At 44.8% G+C, this 13,836-nt stretch overlaps 1 protein-coding gene across 1 annotated transcript in view; it reads left to right on the forward strand.

Annotated features, from left to right (window-relative positions):
- LOC106147411 (atherin-like) overlaps positions 1-13,836 on the forward strand; it is a gene marked incomplete at its 5' end in the record, with an annotated part of 80,332 nt that continues 66,496 nt past the window's right edge. Inside the window, 1 exon segment of the mRNA XM_013508750.1 lies at positions 1-139. Coding sequence (XP_013364204.1) covers positions 1-139 — 139 coding nt within the window.

Consider the following 13,836-nt stretch of genomic DNA (forward strand, 5'->3'; position numbering starts at 1 on the left):
CCGCTGCCCCCCGCTGCCCCGCTGGGAGCGCGTAGCCTTCGCCGCGTGGCCCGGAGAGGAGGGAGACACAGAGGCGTTCCGCGGACCCTGCGCGCCCGGGTCTGCTCGGCTTCGCTGCGGAGACAGCCTCCGGACGCGGGTGAGTACCCCGCGCTTAGCGGCGTCCTGTCCCCGCAGCTAGCCGGTTGTGGGGATGGCGGGGGACTCCGGAAAGTTGGCTCTCTCGCACCTATCCTGGGATCGGCAGTGGAAGGGAACATTGGTTCTACGACCAGATCGACTTCGCCGTGTTCCCCGATCGCCTGCATCTCTAAAACCAGGGAGGGAGCCCCCTTCCCGCTTCCCAGGGAGAAAGGGGGCAATGGGGCTCGCTGGAACTGGTCGCTGACTGTTCTCCATCAGCGTGCCCTTTGGGGCTTCACCGCCGCCCGCGCGTTAAGCCGGCACCCGGCGTAAGCGCTTGGAGATCCGCAGCCTCCGGGGCGCGCTCGGAGATTGTGGTCAGCTCAGAGGAGAGGCTGAGCGCCCTTCATAAAGAGAAAAGACTGCTGGAATATGAAGTTGGGGGGGTGGGGGCAGGGGTTGGAAGGGGTAGCTCGGGGGAGATGCGGAGTAAGTGCGGTTTATCTGTTCTTGATGGATCGCTCACCAGGGGTGCCGCTCCTTGCTGCAGGTTTGGGACCGACCTATATAGGGCAGTCAAACAGAGTCCAACAGGTGGCTTGCACGGGCTGCTGTGGCTGGGCGCAGGGAGGGGGGACTCATTCCCTTCCCTGGGCAGGGCTGCTTCTGTCACTTCTAGGGGTGCATCTAATACCGCGGGCAAGGAAATGGTCTCTCTGCTCTGGGCCGGCCCTATTCGGGTGTGTGAGGCGTCCCAGTGCCTCCTGTGGGGAAACAGCGGCCTCATTGTGTGCCTGACTGAGGTTTCAACTTGCAGGCAACTGAGGGACCATTCAGCTGGGCGACATGGACTTGGCTGGTTCTTGGACTTGAGCCTCAGCCTTCCCTCCCGCGTTCCCCAGCAGCGGGTGTTCTAGCTGCCCGGGCTGGGCAGGGAGCCAAACCTCAGCTTTGCCCCTCAGTACTCCAGCGATGGGAGGTGGCCTGTCAGGAGTACGCCAAGCCGTGCTGGGCTTGTTCTTATTTATCTTCCTTCTGGACTTCTATCCAGAGACCAGACACCAGGGTGGGTGAGAGTTAGCACAGGCAGAGTTTGAGAGCTAGGTGGGAGGGTGTAGACAGAAGAAAAAATTCTCTTTCCACTCTGGAAGACGGATTGAGAGAGAGCGCATCTGCGCATTGAAAGTTTCTTGTGAAACTCACTGTCCTTCAAGGTGTGCCAAGAGCGAAGTGCTTTGGGCCGGGAAGCCGGAAGTAGAGTAGGATCTTCCCAAGTCTGCCCATTTGTAGGTTAGGGGCAGTGAAACCTGCTTGGGAGACGTTGTCAGTGTTCACAGCGGAGATACTTAGAGGTGGATGTTTGGGATGTGGAAGAGCAGAGGGAGGTGTGGGGTGGGGGAGAGAGGAGGGTAGATTGGAGCCTGCATTCCGCTCAGTTTTTACTAAGACTTTGTATTTTGAGGTTGATTGGCTTTCGGATCCATGGGGATCTGGGAAACCTAAAGCTTTCCCAACACACACTTGGTGCCACCCTGCCGCTGAGTGCCCACCACTCAGTGAGATGTTTGTGCTCTGGAATAAAGTGATGGACACTCCTGAATGCCAAAGTCCCTTTGACATTTGCTCTTAGCCCGGCAACTTCCCTTTCAGAGCAGCCCCTCCTCGGTTGGTTCTGCAGCTGTTTGGCCTTGCTGCCTCTAGTGTGTAATTACTGCTGCGTCCTTTCAGCCCAGGTTTAGTTTCCCTCCGAGGAGGAGGACCCTTTTCATAGCACTCAGCGCCTCTGGCAGTGGATTGCTAGAATTGCTGATAATTTGTTAGCCTTGACTTGTAGCATGTACTGGCTGATTTAGCATGGGGCTGGTGTCCTGCCAGCACTGTGCCCAGGAGGCTGTGTATCCGGAGGGGAGCTGTCAAAGGGATGAATGGGAAGTGGGGTGTTATGTGTGGATGTATGGCAGGGAGGGAGAAGGAGAAGCAGACAAACAGGAAGGCAAAGCCAGAAGAAGAAGCAAAATGGGCAGGGGGAAAAAGAGAGAGAGGGTAGGGGAGGTGGAGGAGGAGGAGGAGGTAGAGAAAGAAGGAAGGAACATGAACTCTGGATAAAAAGCCAGAGACAAGAGAGAAAAGGGGAGCTTCAACAGGAATGGGATGGGGAAGGGTGGAGCAGTCAGGGAGGCTGCCAGAACCTCAGGGAGGGGAGAGGGCCGGAGAAGCGGGGAGGTACTCGCTCTCTGTATTTAATTTTTATAAGTCATGCTGCCATTGTAAGGAAGTCAACAGAGTCCACATCCTTAAGTAGCCAGCCTTTGGTTGGTGCTGCTTTCTCTGGGGAGGTATGAATTATGCAGAAATCGGACACCTGCTTGAGATGCAGCTGCATTAGAAATGACAAGAATATCAGAAGTTTGGATTCTTAGGAAATGCACAGATGTACAAATGCATTTGGCTTTGCTATTTTTTTTTTTTTTCTGAGTAAACACAGGACTAGAGAATTAGGGCATATTGTTATTCCCCTAACCATATTCGCCAGTGATCCTCTAACTCCTGTTTGTAAAAGGATCTCCTAGGTAGTTTCTGAGAAGTGCAAATTCCTGGATCCACTCCCCTGGGAGTCTGGGCCCTGAGGGATAGGAATGTCCCACTTTTATGAGTGTCCCTGTTGATTGTAAAGCAAGTTGTCCCTGAACTACACTTTGATTAACTTGATAGAGGTGGTGTTACACTCTTCTCTACTTTGTTCCTGAATTTCCTCCCAAGAGATGTAGTTTAATACCTGTCTCCTGCACCCTGTCCTCCCCAGAAAACCTCGTTTCTTGTGAATTTCTCTTGAAAAAAGGACCAGTCCAAGGAAGCTGCTTAGGCAGGGTTCCCTTTCCATGAACCTCATTAATCACAGTAGCTCCAGGGGAAAGCAGAACGCTCCTCCCGTTGACCTTGTCAAGGGTGTTCCCAAGTAACAGATACTAGGCACTCAGCAGGGCATTGTCCTGGGTATTCTTGATATAGTACTAGCTCACTTAATGCTCATAAAAGTTATGTCATAGATACTGTTGCTGTCATCTGCAATTCATAATTGAGGAGAACAAGATGTACAGAAATTATATAACTTGTCCTAGAGAACTACATCAGTTTTCTGTGGTCCAGCAACTAGAAAGTATCTGCCCTGACAGTGGAGTGCAAGTTTGATCCCTGAGGCTGAGACCCTCATTATGTACCACGCTGGATCCTAACCCTGACATCTCCCATTGACACTGCTGGACTCAAAGCATTCTTAGGGATCTTCCCAAGCACTCCTTCCCTGTTTTACCAATTGAGAAAAATGAGAAGTGGTTGAAGACACAGAAATGATTTGCCAGAAGCCCTACAGCTAGTAAATGCTGGAAGTAGGATGTGACTCCTGATTTGTGGAGTCTAGGTCCAGCCTTCTACCAGGAGTTACCATATCTGACTTTTCATCAAGATCATAAGCCTCTTACTCAAAACATAAATTCCTGGGCCGTGCTAGAGGGTTACTGAAATATTAGGCCAGAGAGCCCAGAAATCTGTCTTGTTAGTCTACGCCTCAAGCTACATCTGCATGTTGCCATTTGTCCCAGGTATTCCACAGCTCTTGGATTCTGACACTCTGTTCCTTTCAGAGAGCTTCAAGAGAAGGACTGCAAGCCCCTCTGCTTCCAGCAAAATAAACACATGAAAAGTACTAGGCGCAGTGTGTTTCCGCCCCCACTGCTTGTGTCTACGGTGAGGAAACAAGCTGGTCCCCCCAAAGGCAAGCTTTGAGAAGCGCAGCTGAAGCACTGATGTTTATTGGACTTTCTTTGCCCCTTGTGTTGAGTTGAGAAAGAGTTAGAAAACATCAAATGTTCCCCCAGCGCATCTTCTGGTGTGTGTCCTAATATCCCACACAAAATGACACTGCGAGCCAAGCCAATGTGTCAAAAAAGGTGTCACGCTGTGGTCCAATTTAGTGAAATCTAGCTGTGTTGTAAGAAAGACCCCTTCATTATTATGCTTTTGACTTTCGGCACAGATCATTGCCTCCTTCTGCAGGTAAAAGGGAGCCATCACACACGCTCTGTCCCTTTCTGGCCCACTTAAATTGTTTTCTCAGTGACCTCAACATCTTTTTCGTTCTATTTCATTGAAAAGTGGCCAAAGGTGCCAGACATCTAGTTCGACAAAATGTTTTGTCATCTTTCCCTTTTCAGATCCAAATTTATCTTTTGAATCTGTTGCTTTTAACCCTGACCTCTTATTCAAGGATGGTAATTGAGCCTTAGGTAGCTTTTATAAGCAACTGTCTGATACATGTATTTTAAGTAACTGTAGTCACTTGTGAATAGAATGCAAACCAAGGAATAATTTATATTTACAATGTCTGCATCTTTAATATGCTGGATTTTTTTTTATCACTGCAGTGTTGAAACCATTTTCTATTTGGCAAGGCTGGGAGTGGAAAAGTGAAAAAAATGAAAAGAAACAGTTTGTGGTGGTGACTTGGGCACAAAGTGCGGGCATCTAGGGCTCAAAGCCCACCCTCAGCTTGCTTGCTCGTCTACCCTCAGTTATTTAATTTCTGGTTATTTAATTTCTCCAAGTGTCTGTTGTTTCATTTGTAAGTTGAAGGCAATGAGGAATTTCCCATATGTGCTGTAAAGCTTTACCTTCCTGGGTGATTGAAGTGCTCAGTTTAGTGTCAGATGCACCTTCAGCCAGTGGTGTTACAACTTCCTGTTAAACGTTTGCCATGTGCTATACTCCCTTCACCATGGATAAAACTGACATCACAGAGATTACACAACTTGGAAGGGGCCACATGTATTCTAAAAGTCAGAATCTAGAGCTCAAGTCTGACCTTTTCAACTCTTCCCATCCTCACTGTTGTGTTGTGTACTTTGCTGTCTGTCCCCAAATCTCTATCTAAGCTGATACACCTGGTGCTATTGGAAGTTGTGTTTGTAGCACCAGGACAGTACCTGACATATAGAAAGCCCACAAGCACTTTTTTGAGTGACTGAATGAAACTCTGAGCTCATTCTGTGTGGCCCAGAAAAAGTGGCCCTTGTCCTTTATTCCTAGGAGGAGAAACCATCCAAAGCTTAAAATTGAAAGCCGTGAGATGTAATGTGTCCCTGGAGCCACTGGTTGTCCACATAGAACAGCAGTGTAGTGCTATCAATAGTTGTTGATTAACTGCATTGGTAGTGTTGGGCAAGTTCCATTCTGATGTTGCCTAAGATGTAATTAGAAAGGACATTCTGATTTATAATTTAATGCGATTTTATCTGTGTGTTTAATTAGTTGCCCAGAAAGACACTTCTGTTTCTCAGCTCCTAAGTTTTAGAAATTAATAGGCTTCTGGAGTAAGAACCAATGTTAGAAATAATCAAATCCTAGCAGTTTAAAGGAGAGCGGAGGAAACTGAAGTTCAGAGAAGGAGAGGGAGTTGCCTGAGGTCACCCAGCACGGTAGTGCCAGAGTCCATGTGAGAGCCAGTCGTTCTTGGCCGCCAGCCCAGGAATCTTAATACACAACTGAAAGTGATTAACACTTCTGTGGTGAGCTGCCTGATGGCTTTGAAGACATGCTCAGGAGCCTCCCTCCTGTACACAGCCTGCCCCCTGCAGAATTCCAAGATAGAACTCATACTGAACAAGAGTGAAGCCCTTTTGAAAAGATTTGCTAACGGAGGCAAACTCGAAATGTGGAAGTTGAGGGGAAGCATCCTGGCAGGTCTGATGTTAACGAGGCTTTACAGGCTTCTGGGACTCGCAGTCTACGTTACAAACCAGGAAACACGGCTTGACAAGGATCTTCTTATGGTGTTTGTGTGTGTGTGTGTGTGTGTGTGTATGTGTGTGTGTTATTTTCAGGGATAGAGATGTGTAGATGTTGATCGCCAAACCCTGGCCACAGGTCTTTGACAAAATCATGGATATGATGGTGCCCTCGCTTCCTTAACACTTTTTTTGTGGGGCTAGGAAGCAGTCACTTTGGGACCCTCTGCACCTCTGGGCTACTTTGGAGTAAGACTAAATGAATCAGCCTGAATACATCCTCAGACACAGACGGTGTGCAGTGTACTGGGGCATTGTTGACGCACGGATCGTTATCACACGGTGTCGATATTATGGAGACAGCACGATGCAGATCACTGGTGCGATATACTGTGGATGACCCTTTGGAAACATTATAATCAGTGCTGACACGGCTCAGAAATAGCCAGCCTAGCACGTTCCCTGCATCCCAAAAGGCTTGCCAAACCTGCCCAAAGTAACAAAACTGTGATTATTCAAGGAAAGAAGGCATAGCTAATAATTCTCCTTGGGTCTCTGCCCTCACATGCCTGAGCTAAGGCGCTGCTTTTGATTTGACATCCAAGGGTTGTGTGTTACTGACAAGCACTTCTCTGTCCTCCCCCCATGAGAAAATACCGCTGCCTCCCCAGTCCTGTTGGGTTCCAAAAAATTCCCCAATGAAGTCTAACTCCTTAAGGCTTATGGTTTCCTCTACTTTTGTATTGAAATGCAGTTTCCTGAGTAGGATGTCATAGCTGTCTAGACCAAATAGCTCACCAAGGACTTTTAATAGGCATTGGGAATTACTTCGAGCAGTGTCACCACCACCACCTACTAGTACTTCTGTCATTTATTGAATGCCTACTATGAATTAATGCAGCTCTAAAGTCTGCACAGGTATTTTTGTCATCTCATATACGCAGTTATCCAGCATCGCAGTTATAGGTAGTCACGTTAAGACATCACCACAGAGATGAAAAAAGTAGCGAGGGGAGAATTAGGCAGAATGAAACAAAGCAATAGTCTGAATAGGAAAGTAATGGGAAAGATAGATGGGCAGGAGGGGCAGTGATGTTGTCTCTTTCCTTTCTTCTTGTCTAAGACATCCAACTCTCTGCATGAGATAATTTGTGAATGTAAATGGAACTGAAGCTTAGGAAGCTCAATTTGCACCCAGTCTTCATGACTGTAAATGGCAGAGGAAGGGTTTGAATACAGACTTTGCCTACTTTCCTGTTTCACTAAGTAATACTCTCTCCAGTTCACTTAAAAGCTCTGAGTTTAAAAGGAGCTTAGAGAATATTTTCTCCTGTGGTTTTTGAATGGTTGTAATGTACATTATGAAGCATAGTTTGCATTGTTATTTAGTATATGCCCATTCAGCCTAAATTAAAGTTTAAAAACCCCTGATGTGGGTTATTTGCTGGTATTATTCTGCTTTATCCTGTTACCTGCTATGCACATATTCACACAGAGACAGGACATATTCACCCATGCAATGAGAACAAAACTTTCAAAACCAGTACTTACCACTATGATGGATGGTATGCTCTGATATTTTCTATTCTATTGTAATTTATTTTCTAAAGATCTGCTGTGACCCACATAATGGTTGTATGACACGTGTGGCTTGTAATCCACTGTGTTAGTCAACTTTCTGTCACTGTGATAAAAATACAGGGGAAAATCAATTTAAAGAGAGGAAAATTGATTTGGGCTCTTGGTTGTAGACCATGATCAGTTGACTCCATTGTTTTATGGAGTCTGTGGTGAGACAGAATGTCCTGGCGGGGAGTGCATGGTAGACCAAAGATGCTTTCCTCATGGCTGGAGCAGGAAAGGAAGAGATTGGTCCCAATAGTCTCTCTAGGGTGTACTCCTGCATACTTAACTTCCTCTGAGTAGGACTCATCTCTGAAAGATTCTGCTACTGCCTAACACCATGGGCTGGGAACATGGGCCTTTGGGGGACATTTAAGATCCAATTTATCACACCCACACCCACAAAACCCCTTCCTAATCTGATGCTGTAGACTTTTGTGTAACTAAAGAAAGTGAGGCTCAGGGTAGAAAGCCACTTTTCCTTGTTCCAGACGTCGTCACTGCAATCTGTTGGCACAGCTGGTGGTCAAGTCCAGGCTCATGATACGGCTCATAGCCAGTGAGTGGCCACATCCTTGGTTGTGGATGCTGGGCTGTTACTTAGCTTCAGTTTGACACTGGCTTGTTGTCACTGACTGCTTACACCTACCCTTTGTCCTGACCAGCCTTGACTTTCACTGCTCTTATGCATAATTTTTTCTTTTATGTGACTTAAGAGACAGAGTTAATATTTGATATGTGGATTTGGGAGTAGGTGTTTGTCTTAGTCCATTTTCTGTTGCTAAAACTGAGTACCATGCATAGGGTAGTTTATAAAGAATAGATGTCTATTTGGCTCACTGTTCTGGAGACTAGAAGTCCAAGAGAATGGGGACAGCATCTGGTCAGCATCTGGTGAGGGACCTCTTGCTAAATTATCACACGGAGACACACAGTAAACAAGCCAGAGAAGTTCTGTCTACAGTCCATTAGTCTATGAGTGGATTAATTCGTTCATGAAAGCAGAGTGCTTATGACTCAAAGGTATCACCTTTTAACATTGCTGCACTTGGGACCAATATTCAGTGTATGAAATTGGAGAGCCAGGGGTGGAGGTGAGGTCCCTGTGGCTTTGCTATGGGCCTCTATAGACTTTTTTGTTCAAACAATGAGAGAAAAGATCCTGTGGGATAGAAGCAGCATCGACACAGCCTTGGGGGTCCTTTATCTTTAAATCTGTCTCTCTCTGGGCCACTCTCCTTTCCACAATCCAGAGGACATTCCTCTTTTGTTTAAAGGCATTGGCACAAGGACTAAGTGCAGAGCCCAACTTTGCCATGCTTGATGTACAGAGTACTCTTTTGAGAACACTGATGATACTGGGATTTGGGTGGAATTGTTTTGAAACGGTGATTTTCAATTTATTTAACCCTACATGTACAGAAAAAAGCCAAATAGTACAATATGGAAAAGTACATATTCTTTCATCCCTTACTCCACACCTCAACTCCCCCTTTCCTGGTACAGTAATATTGCCAGTGTGCTCTGCAACCCATTAGCAGCCACTCAAGTCCATAGGCACGGGATCTTTTCTTGATGCTGACCAAACCAGAGGAGGCCATTTATTTTGGTGAAAAGGAAAAAGGATTGATTGAAAGCTAGGTCCAAGGAAAGAGAGGGAGCTGTTTGCCTCAAATCAGCACCTCATCCTATGTGGATGTGTTGGGGTTTTTTACTGTAAGGATTGGTTGGGGAGGGAATACAGTGGAATAATAGACATGTTCAGGCTTTCACCCCTTCTTGGATCAGGATCCCCTTGACTAAGGGAATGAAATTGCCCTTGACCTCCTTGCGTCAGCATCTGTGTATTCTGCCCATTCCTCTGGGCTGAGGAGAGGTGGGATAGCCATTTCTCTAGACCTGAGAAACTTTTGAGAAGCACTTTCTCTCTAAAGGGAAAAAAATAAGTAAGTTTTAAGATTCCATTTTGCAGTGCTGGTTACACTCCCAGAGATACATGTAAACAAGAGCAGGTTTTTCCCCTTTCACCTGCATGACAGCACGCAATAAAAACAAGTTGTGTTTTCCCTCCAGTTGAAATGATTCCTCATGGGGATAGTGAACGTCAGGGAGTACTGAGGTTCCTCATGCCTTTTCTGAGTGCCGTCATGTGGCTGTATCAAGATCTCCTAGCCAAGGTAAAGCGTAATGATGAGGAGCCTAAACTCTGGAGCTAGCCTCGCTCGTCGAGTGTGTCTGAGCCTGTTCGTGTGCTGAGGGTGAGGTGCTGAAGAAAGAGACATAAATATTAGAAGACAGGGGCCAGAGAAGGCCTCACTGAATTAAGAGCTGAATTATACCTCATGTGTTCATAGTTTTAAAGCTTCAGTCTTTTATTACAGCATGAGCATTTTTCACATCACGAAACTACCAACAGTTACTTGTCGAGGATGTTTCATCCTTGCGTGGGGAGAGGGGTCAGTGATACAGTGCTTCCTGGCCTTGAGGAATGTGGACACAGCTTGTACTTACTCAAAGCAGGTTTGGAATGGCCAAGATGGTGTGTTTCTGGATTTGATGTTGGGTATCTATCCATGCAGGAGGAAGAGCAGTACAAAGGCTTCGAGGTGAGCCCTTGAGTTTCAGATCTGAGAACCACAGCAGAGCAAGGGGGCCTTGAAGCAGAGGAATGCTTGAGAACAGACTGGTTTCCAGGAAAGAGCTGCTTTAGCCCAATAGGGAGCTGTGAGATGAGGATGAAATAAATACCCCATCTGACCTGGATCAGCTAGGGTTGTATGCAAGGTCTAAAGGGGATTAATGGCTGTTCCTAAATTACAGCAACATAGATTTTCCTTCACAATATACAGAATTTTTCAGTGAAACTCTCTGGCAATGTGAGTTTGACACTGGTGAGTTTGAAAGAGGCATAGAAAGAAACCCAGTAAAGATATGCTTGGAGAAGGCACCAACCCTTGAATGGTGGAATGTACGAGAAAGGGCACTCGGTAGTCTGGCTCTTGGGAAAATGATAGCAGAGATGGCGGCAGCTCCATCTTTCCTGGAGGGCTGAGTGCTGGGTGAAATTTGTGAAAGGCACAAGTTTTAAATTACCAGCTGGGAATTTCCATACCAACTGAAGTCAGTAGCAAATTTTATTTATGCTAAAAAAAGTGTAGGTTTTCAGCTTCTTAAAATCAGTTGTTTTGATGCAAGTAGAAGAGTGAAATTAAACAGCATGGTGAAATAAAACCAGGCAATTCTGCCCTCCCTACAGGACTTACGGAAGCTTCTTATATAGTTTCCAGGCATTACTTTCAGTAGCAAATGCTTTTAATTGCATTAATACATTTTTATTGAGTGACACATATTTTAATAGCAAAAATCCAGCCGTTTTTATGTTTTTGTATCACAGACAAGGATATTATAGAAACATGTATCTGGATTTTGAGAATATACATATATTGGATATTTTCTTTGCGTTGACATATGATCAGAAAATAGTGAATGCTTACTTTTGAGAAAACTTACTACAGTAAAAGACACACTGCCTTTAATGCCCCTCAAAATACTTCCCCTTCTTTTGAGCACACTTATCCCATCATTTTTTCCACTTTCTGAAGCAGTTCTGAAAGTTCTCTTTTGTGTGTATCTTTAGGTGTGCTATGGTGGCTGCCTTGATGTCCTGAATCTATTCAAAATGGCTCTTTTTCTTGGTCATTTTTACTCGAGGAAAGCTGGAAGTCACATGGTGCTAGTCTAGTGAATAAGGTGGATGAGGATGCATGGTAATGTTTTTACAAGTCGCCTTTCTGTTAGATGGTACCTGGAGGCAGCATTCACCATACTTTTGATCACCAATAAAGAGACAAAAAGGGATGTTCCAGAGCTGCTTCAGAAAGTGGCAGAGTGATGGAATAAGTTCAAATTAAGAGGGGAGGTATTTTGAGTGTGATTAATGACAACATGTCATTTACTGTAATAAATTTTTTAAAAAATTTGAACATTTACTGCACATTTTGATCATCCCTTGTAGTTCTGATAAAAAATAGTAATGAAAAATATCGTTGGTCTGGGTGGTTCTTTTGTCAGATGCAAAAGCCATTCAGAGGAAAATCCTTTTTGCATTCAAGTTGGACCTGCCAGTCTTAAAGAGGGAAGTTGAGACAACATGATTAACTGGCCCATGTGTTCCATCTTAGCTCGTGGAGGCCTTGCCAGAACTGACATTTCCTACAGTATGGCTTGATGCTGTGATTACAAAATGGTCTGGAGGAGCAGATTGAGAATAATAATATATTGTGTGTAATTAAAATGTAAACTATATGCTGGAGACAATGAATTCACTAGGAATGCAGAAAAGGAAGTGACCAGCTGTACTTGAGATGGGAAAAAAACCAAATTGGGCTTTCTTTTATGTTCACGTAGTGCCACACTCAATACAGAACACTTAGTCCCTGGTCTCCTCATTTTCAGCGCCCCACCTCCACCCCCAGCAAACGCTTTTCCAGCTGACACCAGCAGAGTGTTCTACAATTTAATTCTGATGTTGTCTATCCAGAGATAGTGTCAGCTCCTGTAGGCTGAGGGCTCAGTCCCACTAGACTTCCTCCCTGTTTCCCAGCAGACACTAAGTCAAAGTCCCTGGTTGTGACTGGTGTTTCCCTCAAACTGACTGGCTGTAAAATGGGGTTCCCGTAACAGCCTCCTCGGGTTCCATTACATCACTGCAGTGACTCAAAGAATTTAAGGTGACACATACTTACATTTTCTGTTTATAATAAAGATTATTACAGAGGGTACAGATGGACAACTACATGGAAGACACACATTGGTCAAGATATGAGGGGCCACCTCTGGGCACCTCTGTGTGTTCAGCAGTGCAGAAGTTCTCAGTCCTTTTGGGTTTTGATAGAAGCTCTATGACGTAGAAATTGCTGAATGCGTCATTGGCCATTGAGTTTTAGCCCCTCTCCTCTCGTGGGAAGTAGGTATGGGATTCACACTTCAGCCTCTGTCAGGTTGTTGATTTGCCTGGAAGCCATCACCCTTGCTGAGCTGATCCAGGAGTCCAACAAGGATTGCCTCATTACAACAACAGATGTTTTCATCACCTGGGAAATTCCAAGGGACTCTGGAGCTGTGCCCAGCACCTTTTATGAAGGTCTTAGGAGCTCTGTGTAAGGACTCAGGCTCAAAGATCAGATGCTAAAACAAAAGATTCTTATAGTATCCCTGCCTACAGGACTTTAGGAAGTCTATCTCAAGTACTGGAGCAGAGACCAAATATGTTGTTTGCATTATATCACAATAGGGGAGTAAAACGATGTTTCCCACATGCCATCCTAGGGCTACCCTGGATAGAAGAGTGGACAGTTTTACATAACCCTGTTTATTATCAGCTGAACGCTTACAACAAAACATAACCACTTTATGCTTTTACTTGGCAGGCTACCAAAAACAGTCATGTGCTACAAAGCATCCTAGATCATAGGTGAATCTAGATTTTGATGCATTTCTAGGCCTGGAATAAGTATGGAAAAATTGGAACCCTCCATATATCCAAATATTGCCGTTTGAAAAATTGAAAAGAAACATTAAACTGAAACCAATGTGGGAGTGCTGGCCAGTTGTAAGCTAGAAGAAAGAAACTGAACCCAAGAGTTGTACATGAATTCAGGGACTAGAATAGGACAGATTGGCCCTAGGATGGTAGCTTTCTTTGATTTCATGAAAAAAAGCTATCACAAGCCCTTCTGGAAAGGACAGGGGAAACATGTGCTGCTTAGGCTGATGGGAACTTTCCAGATGAAGATACAAAGATCCCATAATCAAAGATGACAAAAATACAAAGAAAACAAGACACTAGAGATATTAAAAAGAAACAAACCAAAACCAAACCAAAACACACACACACACACACACACACACCACACACATACACCCCTAACCAAACCAAACCAAACCAAACCACACCAAACCAAAAAACTAAAATCTTAAACCTTTGAGATTTTTAGGTATTGGAATTATCACTTATAGAATAGAAAATAATTATAAACATTTAAAAGCATAAAAGATGATTTGCAATGTGATCATGAACAGAAGACTGTACAAAATGACTAGGAAGATTTGATAACTAGATATAACTTTTGAAAAGAAAAGTATTGATAGAAAAAAGAATTTATGAGAATGGATAAAATAGCATCAGTATAACCACCAAATTCAGAAGAGACAAGGAGAAGGACCATATGAGAGGAACGTTAAGAGACAGCAGAAACTGAAAAGTTTGTCCCACATTTAATCAGAATCTCAGAGAAAGAGCAAATGGAGG

Source organism: Chinchilla lanigera, unplaced genomic scaffold (assembly GCF_000276665.1).
Source record: "Chinchilla lanigera isolate Chin_1 unplaced genomic scaffold, ChiLan1.0 scaffold00007, whole genome shotgun sequence".
Taxonomy (NCBI): Eukaryota; Metazoa; Chordata; class Mammalia; order Rodentia; family Chinchillidae; genus Chinchilla; species Chinchilla lanigera.